The sequence below is a fragment of the Magnolia sinica genome, chromosome 14 (genome assembly GCF_029962835.1).
Source record: "Magnolia sinica isolate HGM2019 chromosome 14, MsV1, whole genome shotgun sequence".
NCBI lineage: Eukaryota > Viridiplantae > Streptophyta > Magnoliopsida > Magnoliales > Magnoliaceae > Magnolia > Magnolia sinica.
The window spans coordinates 23300765-23314602 of record NC_080586.1 but is presented as its reverse complement, the minus strand read 5'-3'; the positions used below and the strand labels follow the sequence as shown (position 1 = coordinate 23314602).

Here is a 13838-nt window from a genome sequence, read left to right as displayed (position 1 = left end):
GACCCAAATTCCGGACAGTGGACAACTATTTTTCCAGCAGCATTCCACCCTGGATAGGTTGGAATTATGAAATTTATTAAAATACTTTTAGGTGTCTAAAAGTTATGAAAATTTACAGAAAGGTGACCTACCCATGGTGGGACCCACCTAAAAATGTTTGGGGCCAGTAGACCCCTGTGCACACCGTGGTAAGCGCCGGACTGGCCCACCACATTGGGACATCTAGGTCAGTCCAATTTTCTGGACAGACCATTTTATTTAAATTAATTAAAATATTTTTAGGTGTCTAAAAATTCTGAAATGTTGTGGGGATGTGTCCCACCTATGAAAGTGTCACCCTGTAAAATTTTAGAGCCATCGGGCCCTTGTATTGCTGGTGGTGTGGCCTGGAGTGGCTCATTAGGCAGGGATGCCCAGGTTGGGGCGTCCAGCCTTGGCTGGCCCTCCACCCTACCTTATAGGCCCACCCAGATGTGTTGTATAACCCACCATATTGTGAGGATTTTGTAGGATAATTTATGCCTTTACACCCTAAATTTTGGGTTTAATTAATGCATCATTGAGGCTAACCTTGTTTGGGGCTATATGGGTATTTATATGTAACCAGATTTTTGGACTCCTTGTAAGCCCAAATGGGCTGGAACCCTTTAGATGGGCCCAATGGATTCTTAGGCTGTATTCTCCATGGTATTCTGTTAGGCTAGTGGGCTGGAATGTATGAGTGGGTGGGGCCTTGGTTGCCCACTAAAATAACTAAAATCTTGGGCTAGGTTGTAAGGCCCAACTTGCTTATCTTAAATACGATTCTCGCCCATGTGTTGGAGTAATGGGCTGCCCACTATGCCCACCACGATGTATGCACTTAGTGGCCCTTATGTTTGGGCCCTAACCTTCCTTATGGGTCCATATTATTGCATGTGGATTTGGATGTATATTGCCCTTACTGGGCTGATGAATTATGTGTAGCCTTAGGCCACCTTATCGAGGCCCAACATGTGATGTATCTATATGTATATAGCTGCCCATCTATTTCTTATGGTGATGCTCGGGCCACGGGCCTTGATCCTTGGTAGATTATTATTAGGCCGCCTTCAGGGGACAATGGTGGTTGAATGCCCACCTTGATATGCCCCTCTAGGCCCTTGTTAGGCCCATTCTTGCTTCTATGGGTGGTTAAAGGTCCAGCATAGACCATTGTTAGGCCCATTCTTATTATTTAGGCACATGTCATTATCCATCTAGTCTCGTGGGCTACCCCAGGCTATTGGGCCCCCATTGAGGTTACATTCCTTTTGAAAAACAGTCTAAGTACCTAGACCCTACTAGTGAGGAGGGGAGAACATCTTCATCGCATGGGCATTTCTTATTCATCTTCATGGCCCACTCCCATACGCATCATATGCATGCTTGGCTGAGATGTTATTGGTCATGGTCATGCCATTGGGCAGGATATTATGAGGGATGGAGTTTTCCCCTCTTGAGCATGTTAAATGTTTAGGTATGATGCATGGCTGTTTGTATGATTCATGCATATGACATTGCATAGTATGATCGACATTCGCCCTCGCTTCATCAGGGCCTTGCCTCCATAGGGATATTCATGGATGGCTGGATGTGTGGACACTGGAAATGATGTTTAAGCATACCATGTGCATAGGATGCCCACAGGTGAAATTTTTAAAACTTTCATGGTACCAAGGATCTGCTCCAATGCCGTGACTGAGTGGAAACATGAGCGCACGAGGGCCTTACACCTGTAGCCCGTGACTCCCACTATTGTGTAGTCGGTTAGATAGGGATGTGGCCTTATCCTCTTATGAGTGAGGGCATTATTAGGCTGAATCTGACCAGCTCGTGAAATGGGTCCACTACCGTCAGGCCTTGTTGGAGACCCAGTGTTGCTGACTTTTCTCTCTTTTCCTATTATCTGATGTATGTCCTTTTAGGGCTGATGTAAACTTGTAAAATTTTAAATTCTTAATGGATTTTATGATATGTGCGCCCTTTATTAGTCTTAGATATACTTGCTATGATCTTGGGTAAGGTCGTATTGGAATGATTATAATGTTATGAACATCCTCCTTGTAGGATCTCAGGATCGGAACTTGCCTCACGAGCCGAGAATGGGATATTATGGAGGCTGTTGCGGTTAGAACCAGCCATCGGGTTCCTTATGAGTCCGGTTACCGAGTCTGGGGCATGACAAGCGTTGGTATCAGAGCATAACAAGTATTCTAGGATAACTCAGGATAACATCGCATGTCTGCCAAGAACATAGGACAAGTTATGTCCCGAAATTCTTCCTTTCACTCCGTATTGAGCCTATAATTATCCTGATTCCTTGCGTCATCATTATTTTGTAAACGATGACGCGTGGACATGATGCCCGTGGTCATGGCGCTCGTGGCCGTGGTGCCCATGGATGAGGCGCCTGAGGTACTCATTCTACTCGAGCACATCCTGCTCCCGTTATTAAGGATCCGATTTCAGAGGTCCTGATCCAGCCTGTTCCTCCAATTGCTCTGATTCTCCCACCTATTCCCCCTCCTCAGCCTACTGTTCTGGTTACAGAGGCTTCAGTTGCTCCGGTTCCCCCACCTATTCCCCCTCCTCAGCCTACTGTTCTAGTTGCTGGGGCACCTGCTCCGCTGGCAGCACCCGTGCCTCCGCCTGAGGCAAGTGCCGCCCCTCCCTTTTCGATAGTAGCTATAGGAGATGAACATTTCCATCAGCTGATGCAGCTTGTTGCCATTGCATTACAGACCCATCAGCCAGCTACTGCCAAGGTTTTTGGGCAGTTTGATTTACCACGTGTTAGTGCGATTGCTCGAGAGTTCTAGCAACATGATTCTCGAAGGTTTAGTGGTGACCCTGACCCTTCTGCCGCTGAGGCTTGGTGCACTGAGGTTACTAGGATTTTTGACACTATACAGTATCCTACGGGCTAGAGAGTATCCCTTGCAATCTATCACCTTCAGGGTGAGGCCTGTCATTAGTGGTTATCTGTATCCAGGCCTTAGTTCTTTTGGACATGGGAGGAGTTCATGGTCCGTTTCGACTAGAAGTTCTTCCCTAAACACGTTCAGATCCAGTGAACGATCGAGTTAGAGACCCCAGTGCAGGGTGATTTGTCTATCTCTCAGTATGAGGCCCGTTTCTTGGCCTTGTCTCGATTTGCTCCTCATCTCACCAATGATGAGAAGATGAGGGCCCGTCATTTTGTGACTGGGTTGCGTCCTGCCTTTCGTAGCCGTGTGGTAGGGCATTGTTTGGAGACATTTGACTAGGTCATCATCGAGCACTAGTTTATGAGGAGGACTGAGCTATGACCTAGAGATCGAGAGAGTAGAGTTCCGGTGGAGATCGGAAGAGGAGGGCACTAGCTAGCAGTTCTAGGCAGCACTGTCAGCAGAGATGGAGGGGCATATCGGGGTTTCGGTAGCCCGTGGTTCAGACAGTAGCTTCTTTCTCCTCATCAGTACCGCCAGCTGCTTCATCTTCTAGCCCCTTTTCTAACGTTTGCTTCGGTTGTGGATAGATCGGGCATCGGAAGTGTGAGTGCCCTCTCCCCATTCAGCAGCAGAGGCCACTGTAGTTGCCCCCTCCTTGTCCTTCTCAGCAGCAGCAGAGAGCATAGCTTCCACCCATCGCTCTTAGGGTTCCTCCTTAGTAGCATAGGCAGCCAGGTAGACCTCCTCAGCAGAGACAGCAGTAGCAGCAACACCAGTAGAGGGATTATTCGTATGTCCGGTCCCTAGGTCCAGTATGTATCGCAGCTTAGCAGGCACAGACTCAGGATCCTCAGTCTTCCAGTTTGCCTCCCCTACCAGCTCAGGGCCATTTTTATTCTGTGCAGTAGGCGCCAGGCCAGGACCCATAGTCATCGGCCGGTGGAGTCATTAAGGGTATTCTTCTTGTTTCCACTTGCATTGCTCATGCTTTGTTTGATTCTGGTGCTTCTCATTCTTTTGTGGCTGAGCAGTTTTGCCAATCGACTGGTATTCCGTCGGAGGCCGTGTCTGAGGCCTTGACCGTTTCGACTCCCACGGGGAAGTCCATTGTGCTGACCCGTCGTTGTCCTTCTTGTTTGGTGTTAGTGGGCGAGATGTTTCTTCCCATCGATCTGTTCGTGATGCCGATGACAGGTTTTGATGTGATTCTGGGTATGGACTAGCTTGTAGAGTATGGTGCCGTTTTAGACTGTGCCGCGAGGAAAGTCACGTTTCATATCCCAGGCTTATCAGTATTCCAGTTCGTCGCCGAGCCCAGAGGAGAGTCGTTATTTAGTTTCTTGGCTTCGGTCGTTGAGGATTCTGTGGCAGAGAGTTTTGAGTAGCTGCCAGTTGTTTGTGAGTACCTGAATGTATTTCAAGAGATTTCGGGCTTACCGTTGCATCGGCAGGTGGAGTTTCAGATTGATTTGGTGCCCGGTACCACGCCTGTCTCAAAGGCCCCCTACCAGATGACACCATTGGAGTTGAGGGAACTGCAGGAGTAGTTGGATGACCTCCGAGAGTTAGGTTTTCTTCAACCCAGCAGTTCGCCTTGGGGAGCCCCGGTATTGTTTGTGAAGAAGAAGGATGGTTCATTGCGACTCTGTGTGGACTATCGTGAGCTCAATAGAGTCACCATCAAGAACCGATACCCGCTTCCCCGAATTGATGACTTGTTCAATTAGTTGTAGGGTGCACATTATTTTTTCAAAATAGACTTGCATTCCGGTTACCATCAGATTCGGGTCCGGGAGGAGGACATTCCGAAGACGGCTTTCCGGACACGTTATGGTCACTTCGAGTTCTTGGTCATGTTGTTTGGACTAACCAACGTGCCCACCGTATTCATGTAGTTGATAAATGAGGTTTTTCAGCCGTTCCTCGATCAATTCATGGTGGTATTCATTGATGATATTCTTGTATATTCGAGGACCCGATAGGACCATGCTGAGCACCTGCAGATGGTACTTGAGACCCTCCGTGCCTACCAGCTGTATGCGAAGCTGGAGAAGTGTGAGTTTTAACAGGAGGAGATGAAGTTCCTCGGTCATGTGGTGATGAGGGAGGGTGTCGCTGTGGACCCCTCGAAGGTTGATGCAGTGCGTTAGTGGGGCCAGCCCACGAACGCATCCGAGATTCGTAGCTTCCTTAGTCTAGCGGGATATTATCGACGGTTTATCGAGAATTTTTCCCATATTTTAGCACCGCTGACTCAGTTGACGTGGAAGGGTGTCGAGTTCATCTGGAGTGACGCTTGCGAGAAGGCATTTACAGAGTTGTAGGACTGCCTCACATCCGCTCTTATTCTCAGTCTTCCTGATGGGAGTGAGGGTTTCGTTGTTTTCATTGATGCCTCCAGAGTTGGCTTGGGTGCTGTACTGATGCAGCATGGGAAACCAGTGGCGTATGCCTCGCGCCAGCTTAAGGTTCATGAGCTGAACTACCCCACTCATGATTTTAAGCTCGCAGCAGTCATCTTCGCACTGAAGGTGTGGAGGTATTATCTATATGGGGTCAGGTTTGAGATCTTCTCGGATCAAAAGAGCTTGAAGTATCTGTTTTCGCAGTCCGAGTTGAACCTACGACAGAGACGATGGATGGAGCTGCTGAAAGACTATGATTTTGACCTTCAATACCACCCGAGTAAGGCGAACGTTGTGGCGGACGCGCTCAGCCGTCAGCCACGAGGCTTGGTGGCACAGACAATTGTGTGTGAGTGGCAGATGCTCGAGAATGTATCTGAGTTTGACTTTAAGTTCGTTATGCAGTCTTCCATTGTTCAGCTTTCGAGCTTGTCAATTCAACCCTCTTTGGTGGCTAGGGTGATCGAGGCTCAGCAGACGGACGAGTCACTTCAGGAGTACAAAGTAGAGGCCGCATTCATGGAGCAGTCAAATTGGCAGATTGGTTCTGATGGTGGATTAAGCTTCAGAGGCAGGTTGTGTGCCCCGGACGTGCCAGAGTTACGTGGTGATCTGATGACTGAGCCATACCGATCAAGACTTACTATCCACCTAGGATCTACAAAGATGTATCGTAATATGAGGAGGCAGTACTTCTGGCAGGGGATGAAGTGCCTGATTGTGAGTTTTGTGCCTAAGTGTGACACATGCCAGCATGTCAAGGCCGATCATCAGAGACCCCCTGGTCTCTTGCAGCCATTGAGCTTTCCAGAGTTGAAGTAGGAGCACGTATCGATGAACTTCATCACAGGTTTACCGAGGACTCAGCGCGATCACGATAACATCTAGTTTATCGTTAATCATCTGACGAAGTCGGCTCATTTCATTCCAGTACGCGCTTCCTGTTCTATAGACCGGCTTGCTAAGGTGTTCATTGAGGAGATAGTGAGATTGCACAGCGTCCCAGTTTCGATCGTTTCAGATCAAAACTCCAGATTTACGTCTCAGTTTTGGAGGAGTTTCCAGCAGGCGCTGGGGGTCACTTTACGTCTCAGCACCGCTTATCATCCGTAGATGAATGGGCAGACCGAAAGGGTCAACCAGATCCTTAAGGATATACTCAGAGCTTGTGTGATCGACTTTGCGGGCAGTTGAGATGAGCATTTACTCATCATCGAGTTCTTGTACAACAACAGCTATCGGACGACTATCGACATGACTCCTTTTGAGGCACTTTATGGCAGGCCGTGTAGATCTCCTAGTTGTTGGACTAAAGTTGGAGAGCGTCATCTCTTAGGTCCCGAGCTTGTGTTGCAGACGTCAGAGGCTATTAATGTTATCAGGCAGAGGATGCGTACAGCTCAGAGCCGGCAGAAGAGTTATGTTGATCGTCGGTGTCAACCCCTCGAGTTCGCAGTCAGGGACACGGTATATCTTAAGGTCTCGCCTATGAAGGGCGTAGTTCGCTTTGGTGTGAAGGGCAAGCTCGCCTTGAGATCTATTGGACCTTTTGAGATTACCGAGCGCGTAAGCGCTATGGCCTATAGGCTTACCTTATCTCCTGAATTGTCCGCGATCCACGACGTGTTTCATGTTTCTATTTTGCAGAAGTGTGGGTCGGACACTATTCCCGTGATTGATTGACAGCCACTCGAGGTCCGTAAGGATGCTTCTTACTTTGAGCAGCCAATTCATATTCTTGATCGGAAGGAGTAGGTCCTCAGGACCAAGGTCATTCCCTTGGTAAAGGTGCAATGGGGTCATCATTAGGAGGCCGAGGCATCTTGAGAACATGAGGCCGAGATTAGAGAGTGTTATCCCCATTTGTTCGATGATTGATTACTTGTTTTGCCTTCTCTTGTAATTGATGATTGAGATATATATGATGATGTTTATGCATTTCATTGTTCCGAATGTATCAATTTTGATGATAAAATTTTTTTGTTGGTTGGGAGGATTGTAAGACCCGACCCGAGTTCGCATGTGTGAATGTGTGTGTGTGTGAGTATGCATCTCGTTCATCTTGGTCCCGCGGTCCTACCGGTCGAATTCTGGCGACCTGCGACCATCGGATAGTGTTTGCAGTCATCCTTAAGTCCGGTCACGTAGACCCAATTCGGATTGAGCCGAAACCTGTGCCATCTTGTCCGCTTCATCATTGTGGTTCCAACGCCGTGTCTCATGTATAAATCCGACGCGTCCATCAAAAGTTGTAGGCCACACATTATTTGGGCCACTGATCACAATGTGGGACTCACTTGGTGCTTGTGCATGTTTTCCTAGGTGACACCCACCCTGGAATCCCATCATTACCTAGCTTAACCTACAAGCTACCCTATACCTTTTTTTATAGCTAGTATGATGGATTTGCCTAAACCTAGGCAATGATTGCTCTATTTCTTAGAAAAACTATGATGCATTTCTCTATCCTAAGCCCATCTTTTCTAGTAAAATTCAGATTTTTCCATTCTCTAGGAGAAACTCATCATTTCTTGCCTTAAAATCCTCTTTCTCTCTTTTTCCCTCTCATTTCTCTCTCTCTCTCTCTCTCTCTCTCTCTCTCTCTCCCTCTTTCTTCTCTTCTTCTCCAGCAACTTTCATCCATTATTCTAGCTCACTTTCACTCATATAATCCCCCATCTAACCCTTGAAGAAATATCTCAACCTTAGATCCATGTACCTTAGTGCTTGAAGACCATCTTGGAGGTGTTTGCTTGAAGACCTTGTAGGTGGGTTTGCATGTACTTAGAATCTTAGGATCTACATTCCTTCTTATTTCTTCTCTTCACTTCATGTTTGAAGCATGTGGGGCCCATCAAATGATGGTGGAGGCCCCATGTCTTCTTGGATGTTGCCATTGGTCCATCCTTTTGTGCATGCATAACTCATGGGTGGGGCCATTCTCCATGGACCCCACCATGGTTTCTTTTCTTAGCTAGAAGGATCTTTAGGTCATCTAGACCCTTGATCCTTGGTGGAGATGGCATCTCCACTATTGGATTTTGATCGAGAGATGTATGCATGGGTAGATATTGTAATACCATCAATGTGGCGAAGCCCCTTCCCTGGTGGCTGATTCTCTCTCTTGTCTTAATAATCACTTATTTTTCTGAGGTGTGTGGCCCATCATTTGGCTTGAAAATATCTAGACCGTCCAAGTGGGGTGGACGCCCATGGCAGTCCACTCCATGGATGTGATGACTTGTTGCCCCCTTTAGATGCATATGTAATGGATTTTTATATGAGGAATAGGTTTGGATGTTTTTGAGGCCCACTATGGTGGACCACAACTCAGGTTTCATGGGGTGTTTTCCCTTTGATTTGAATTATATATTCAGTTTATTTCATTAGTATGTTGCTGTCTAGAAAATTTCAGTTTCTGGTGGGTTTTCGGTCAAATTTTTGGACTGATTAGGGGACTATTTCTACCCATTCGATATACTTTTCTTGAAGGTGTGGATCCCACCTAGATGTACCCCAAATTTTACCTCCATTTGACCTTGATTGAGGTCCCAAAGGAGTGGCCCAAGTGGGGTGGACAGTCCAAATGTTCTGGACTGTCCAACAACATTACAGTTTAGAAATTCATAAATATTGCCTTGAGCCACCTCATCGAGGCCCAACATGTGATGTATCTATATGTATATAGCTACCCATCTCTTTCTTATGGTGATGCTCGGGCCACAGGCCTTGATCCTTAGCAGATTATTATTAGGCCGCCTTCAGGGGACAATGGTGGTTGAATGACCACCTTGATATGCCCCTCTAGGCCCATGTTAGGCCTATTCTTGCTTCTATGAGTGGTTAAAGGTCCACCATAGACCAATTTTAAGCCCATTCTTATTATTTAGGCACATGCCATTATCCATCTAGTTTCATTGGCTACCCCAGGCTATTGGGCCCCCATTGAGGTTACGGTCCTTTTGAGAAATGGTCTAAGTACCTAGACCCTACTAGTGAGGAGGGGAGAACATCTTCATCGCATTGGCATTTCTTGTTCATCTTCATGGTCCACTCCCATACGCATCATATGCATGCTTGGCTGAGATATGATTGGTCATGGTTATGCCATTGGGTAAGATATTGTGAGGGATGGAGTTTTCCTCTCTTGAGCATGTTGGATGTTTAGGTATGATGCATGGATGTTTGTGTGATTCACGAATATGACATTGCATAGTATAATCGACATTCGCCCTCGCTTCATCAGGGCCTTGCCTCCATAGGGATATTCGTGGATGGCTGGACGTGTGGACACTGAAAATGATGTTTAAGCATACCAGGTACATAGGATGCCCATGGGTGAAATTTTTAAAACTTCCATGGTACTAAGGATCTACTCTAATGCCATGACCGGGTGAAAATATGAGCGCACGAGAGCCTTACACCTGTAGGCCGTAACTCTCACTGTCGCGTAGTCGGTTGGATAGGGATGTAGCCTTATCTGCCTATGAGGGAGGCATTATTAAGCTGAGTCTGAACAACTCATGAAATGGGTCCGCTACCATCAGGCCTTGTTGGTGATTGGCTGTCCACCGACGGGTAGTGAGGTCCCTTACGCTCGTTTGACTATGCGGGGTCTGTAGAGCGGCAGCCATTCAGTAGTGTAATGGACTCCGGTGATTTCCTTATGATTAGAAATATACTTGACATATGGTTTGGTTATGAGCACTGACATTACTTGTATCGCATTAGCATTGGCTGTGTAAGCCCCCTTCATACACTACCTTAGTATGGCGTTCAGTACTCATTGCATGGCATTCATAATAAGTGATATTCTCATTGAGTATGTTCTTTCCTTGTACCTCCTACTATTCTTCTGTGCACCATTGACACACACTTTCACCACCCTCTAAGATTCTATAAGCTTATGCACGATTGATGCGTGCAGGTGATCCTAGGCAGGTGTCATAGAGTGGCGGAGTGTGGATTAGAGCTGAGCTTGAAGACCCCGTGTTGTTGATTTTTCTCTCTTTTATTATTATCTGATGTATGTCCTTTTCGGCCTGATGTAAACTTGTAAAAGTTTAAATTCTTAGTGGATTTTATGATGTGTGCCCTTTTTTAGTTTTAGATATACTTGTTGTGATCTTGGGTAAGCTCGTATTGGAATGATTATATTGTTATGAAAATCCTCCTTGTAGGATCCCAGGATTGGAACCTGCCTCAGGAGCCGAGAATGGGGTACTACGGAGGTTGTTGCAGTCAAAACCGGCCATCGGGTTCCTTGTGAGTCCGGTTACCGAGTCTGGGGCATGAAAACTATACTCCTAAATCCAAAACAATTATGAAATGGGTTCCTAAGGTTACTTGCTTGGTTGCCCACATGACTTTCAAAGCTACAAGTCATTCAAAGTGGTACTTAGACAGTGGATGCTCAAGGCATATGACTGGTGATAAAGGTCTATTCACCGATCTTAAAGATATGGCTGATGGTTTAGTCACATTTGGTGATGGTAGCAACTGCAAGATTATTAGCCAAGGTACGGTTCAACTTTCCAACCTCTCCTTATTTGAGAATGTTTTATATGTAGAAGGTTTAAAACATAAAGCATTTCTTAAATATGCGATAAAAATCATAATGTTAAATTTTCTAACATAGGGTGTGAAATTTTAAACAATAATGGTTCAGTAATATTAACTGGTCATAGAACTTCTGAAAACTTCTACATCATAAGTGATACTAGATCATCTAATCAATCATGTTACATGGTCCATACTAATGAAACTAAGTGATGGCATAAACGCCTTGGACATGTACACTACCGCAACTTATATAGATTGAGACAAAGAGAACTGATAAGAGGTCTACCTAAATTACAGAAAGTAGACAAAATAGGTGGCGAATGCCAGTTTGGTAAACAAAATAGGAGGACTCACAAAAAGGTGAACTCCAATGCCACATCAAAACCGCTCATGCTTCTCCATATGGATCTTATAAGACCAACTAGGACGGAGAGTCGAGGTGGCAAAAAATATATACTGGTAATCATGGATGACTATACTAGATTCACCTGGGTAGTCTTCTTAAGGGATAAATCAGAAACCCTTGATGAAGTGAAAAGAGTTCTCAAACGACTCCAAACGGAAAAAGGTTCTCAAGTCTGTAAGATCCATAGTGATCATGGATCAGAATTCGAGAATAGCAGTTTTGAGAAATTCTATTGCAATCAGGGAGTATCACATGAATTCTTTGTATCCAAAACACCATAACAAAATGGAATTGCTGAAAGAAAAAATAGAGTGCTTCAAGAAATGGCTAATGTAATGTTGAATAGTATAAAGCTATCTAAAAATCTTTGGGCTGAAGCCATAAATACTGCTTGCTATATAATCAACCGGGTTTATACAAGTAAATCTAATAATAAAACGGCTTATGAAATGTGGTTCGATAAGAAGCCTACTGTCAAATACTTTCGAGTTTTTGGTAGCAAGTGCTATCTTTTACGTGATCGTAAAAATCTGGGTAAGTTCGACACTAACAGTGATGAAGGTATCTTTTTAGGATATTCTTTAAACATTCGATCATATCGAGACCGGTGTGATTCAAGAGTCCATCAATGTGGTCATAGATGATCACTTGAATACACCTGCCCCAAGTTCAGATAATGATGAAGTTCTTTTATTTGACAAACTAAATACTTCATCAAGTCAAAACAATTCAGAACTGAGGACTGTTAAAGATCATTCAACCACTCAAATTCTTGAAAACCCTCTCACTGATGTGCGCACTCGTAGACAACTAGAAGATATATGTAATTACGTGTACTTTACATCCCAGATAGAACTGGCTAACATAAAAGAAGCTCTTACTAGCGAAAACTAGATAGTAGTGATGCAAGAAGAGCTTAACGAATTTGTAAGAAATGGTGTTTGGTATCTTGTTCCTAGACCTATAGATAAACATATTATCGAAACTAAGTGAATTTTCAAAAATAAGTCTGATGAACTTCGTAATATAATTTGAAACAAGGCTAGACTGGTTGTACAAGGGTACACTCAAATTGAAGGCATCAATTATGATGAAACCTTTGCCCTAGTAGCTCGTCTTGAACTAGTCAGACTATTTATATCCATTGCTTGCTTTAGAAAATTCAAAATTTATCAAATGGATGTAAAGAGTGCCTTCTTAAATGACAATTTGCATGAAGAAGTTTATGTTGAACAACCAACGGGTTTTGAAGACCCTAAGAATGTTGATCATGTCTATCGCCTAAAAAAGGCTCTCTGTGGTTTGAAACAAGCTCTCAGGGCATGGTATGAAAAATTGATTAAGTTTTTTCTAAGTCATAATTTTCAAATGGGAAGAGTTGATAAGATTCTTTTTGTTAAGAGACATAACAATGATATCTTAATGGTGCAGATCTATGTTGATGATATTATTTATGGATCTACCTGTACTAACATGACTGTTGAGTTTGCAGATTTAATGAAATCTAAGTTTGAAATGAGCATGGTTGAGGAATTGAATTATTTTCTAAAATTGCAAGTAAAACAACAACCTGATGGTATTTTTATTTCTCAAACCAAATATGCTTTGAACTTAATTAAAAAGTTCAGATTTGAGAATGAAAAAATTTTTAATACTCCTATGAGTACAACTTTAAGACTCTCAAAGGACTCTATAGGTAAAAATGTGAATCCTAAATTATATCGCAGTATGATTGGTAGTTTACTTTAGCTAACTATAAGTAGACCTGATATTGCTTTTAGTGTTGGTATTTGCGCTAGATATCAATCTGACCCTAAGGAGTCCCATCTAACTGCTGTTAAGCAGATTATGCGATATGTCGCAAGTTCAACTAATATGGGTCTCTGGTATCCATATGATACTAGTGTTCAGTTGGCAGGGTACACTGATGCTGATTGGGCTGAAAATATCGATGATAGAAAATCAACCAATGGTGGTTGTTTCTATATCAGAAATTATTTAGTTTCTTAATTTAGCAAGAAGTAAAGTTTTGTATCGCTCTCAACTGCTGAGGCTGAATACATCGCAGCTAGAAATGCATGTACTCAGCTTGTATGGATGAATAGAATATTAAGCGATTACGGAATTGCACAGGATTTAATGGTTTTATATTGTGATAATGCCAGTGCGATAAATATATATATATAAATTCAATCTAGCATTCACGAACCAAGCACATTTTCATTAGATATCATTACATTTGTGAATTAGTGGAAGAAAAGATTATCTCTTTAGATTACATTTCGATCGAGACTCAACTTGCTGACATTTTCACTAAACCACTCGACAAAAGCAGGTTTAATAAATTGAAATTTGATCTTGTAATGTTTAATTTAAATTGATTAATAATGCATTTCTGTATTATAGCATATATAATTGTTAATTTATTTATTTTAAATTTTAGAATTATGTGAAAAATGCATATTTTAGTCGGTACACGACCAGTCGAGGACGTACTCGACCAGTCGTGGCACG

At 43.9% G+C, this 13838-nt stretch overlaps 1 protein-coding gene across 1 annotated transcript; it reads left to right on the top strand.

Annotated features, from left to right (window-relative positions):
- Positions 1-2394: 2394 nt before the first annotated feature.
- On the top strand, positions 2395-2840 carry LOC131224921 (uncharacterized). The gene is made up of 2 exons (XM_058220361.1): positions 2395-2436; positions 2478-2840. The coding sequence occupies exons 1-2, from the start codon at positions 2395-2397 to the stop codon at positions 2838-2840; spliced, it is 405 nt and encodes a 134-aa protein (XP_058076344.1).
- The last annotated feature ends 10998 nt before the right edge of the window (positions 2841-13838 follow it).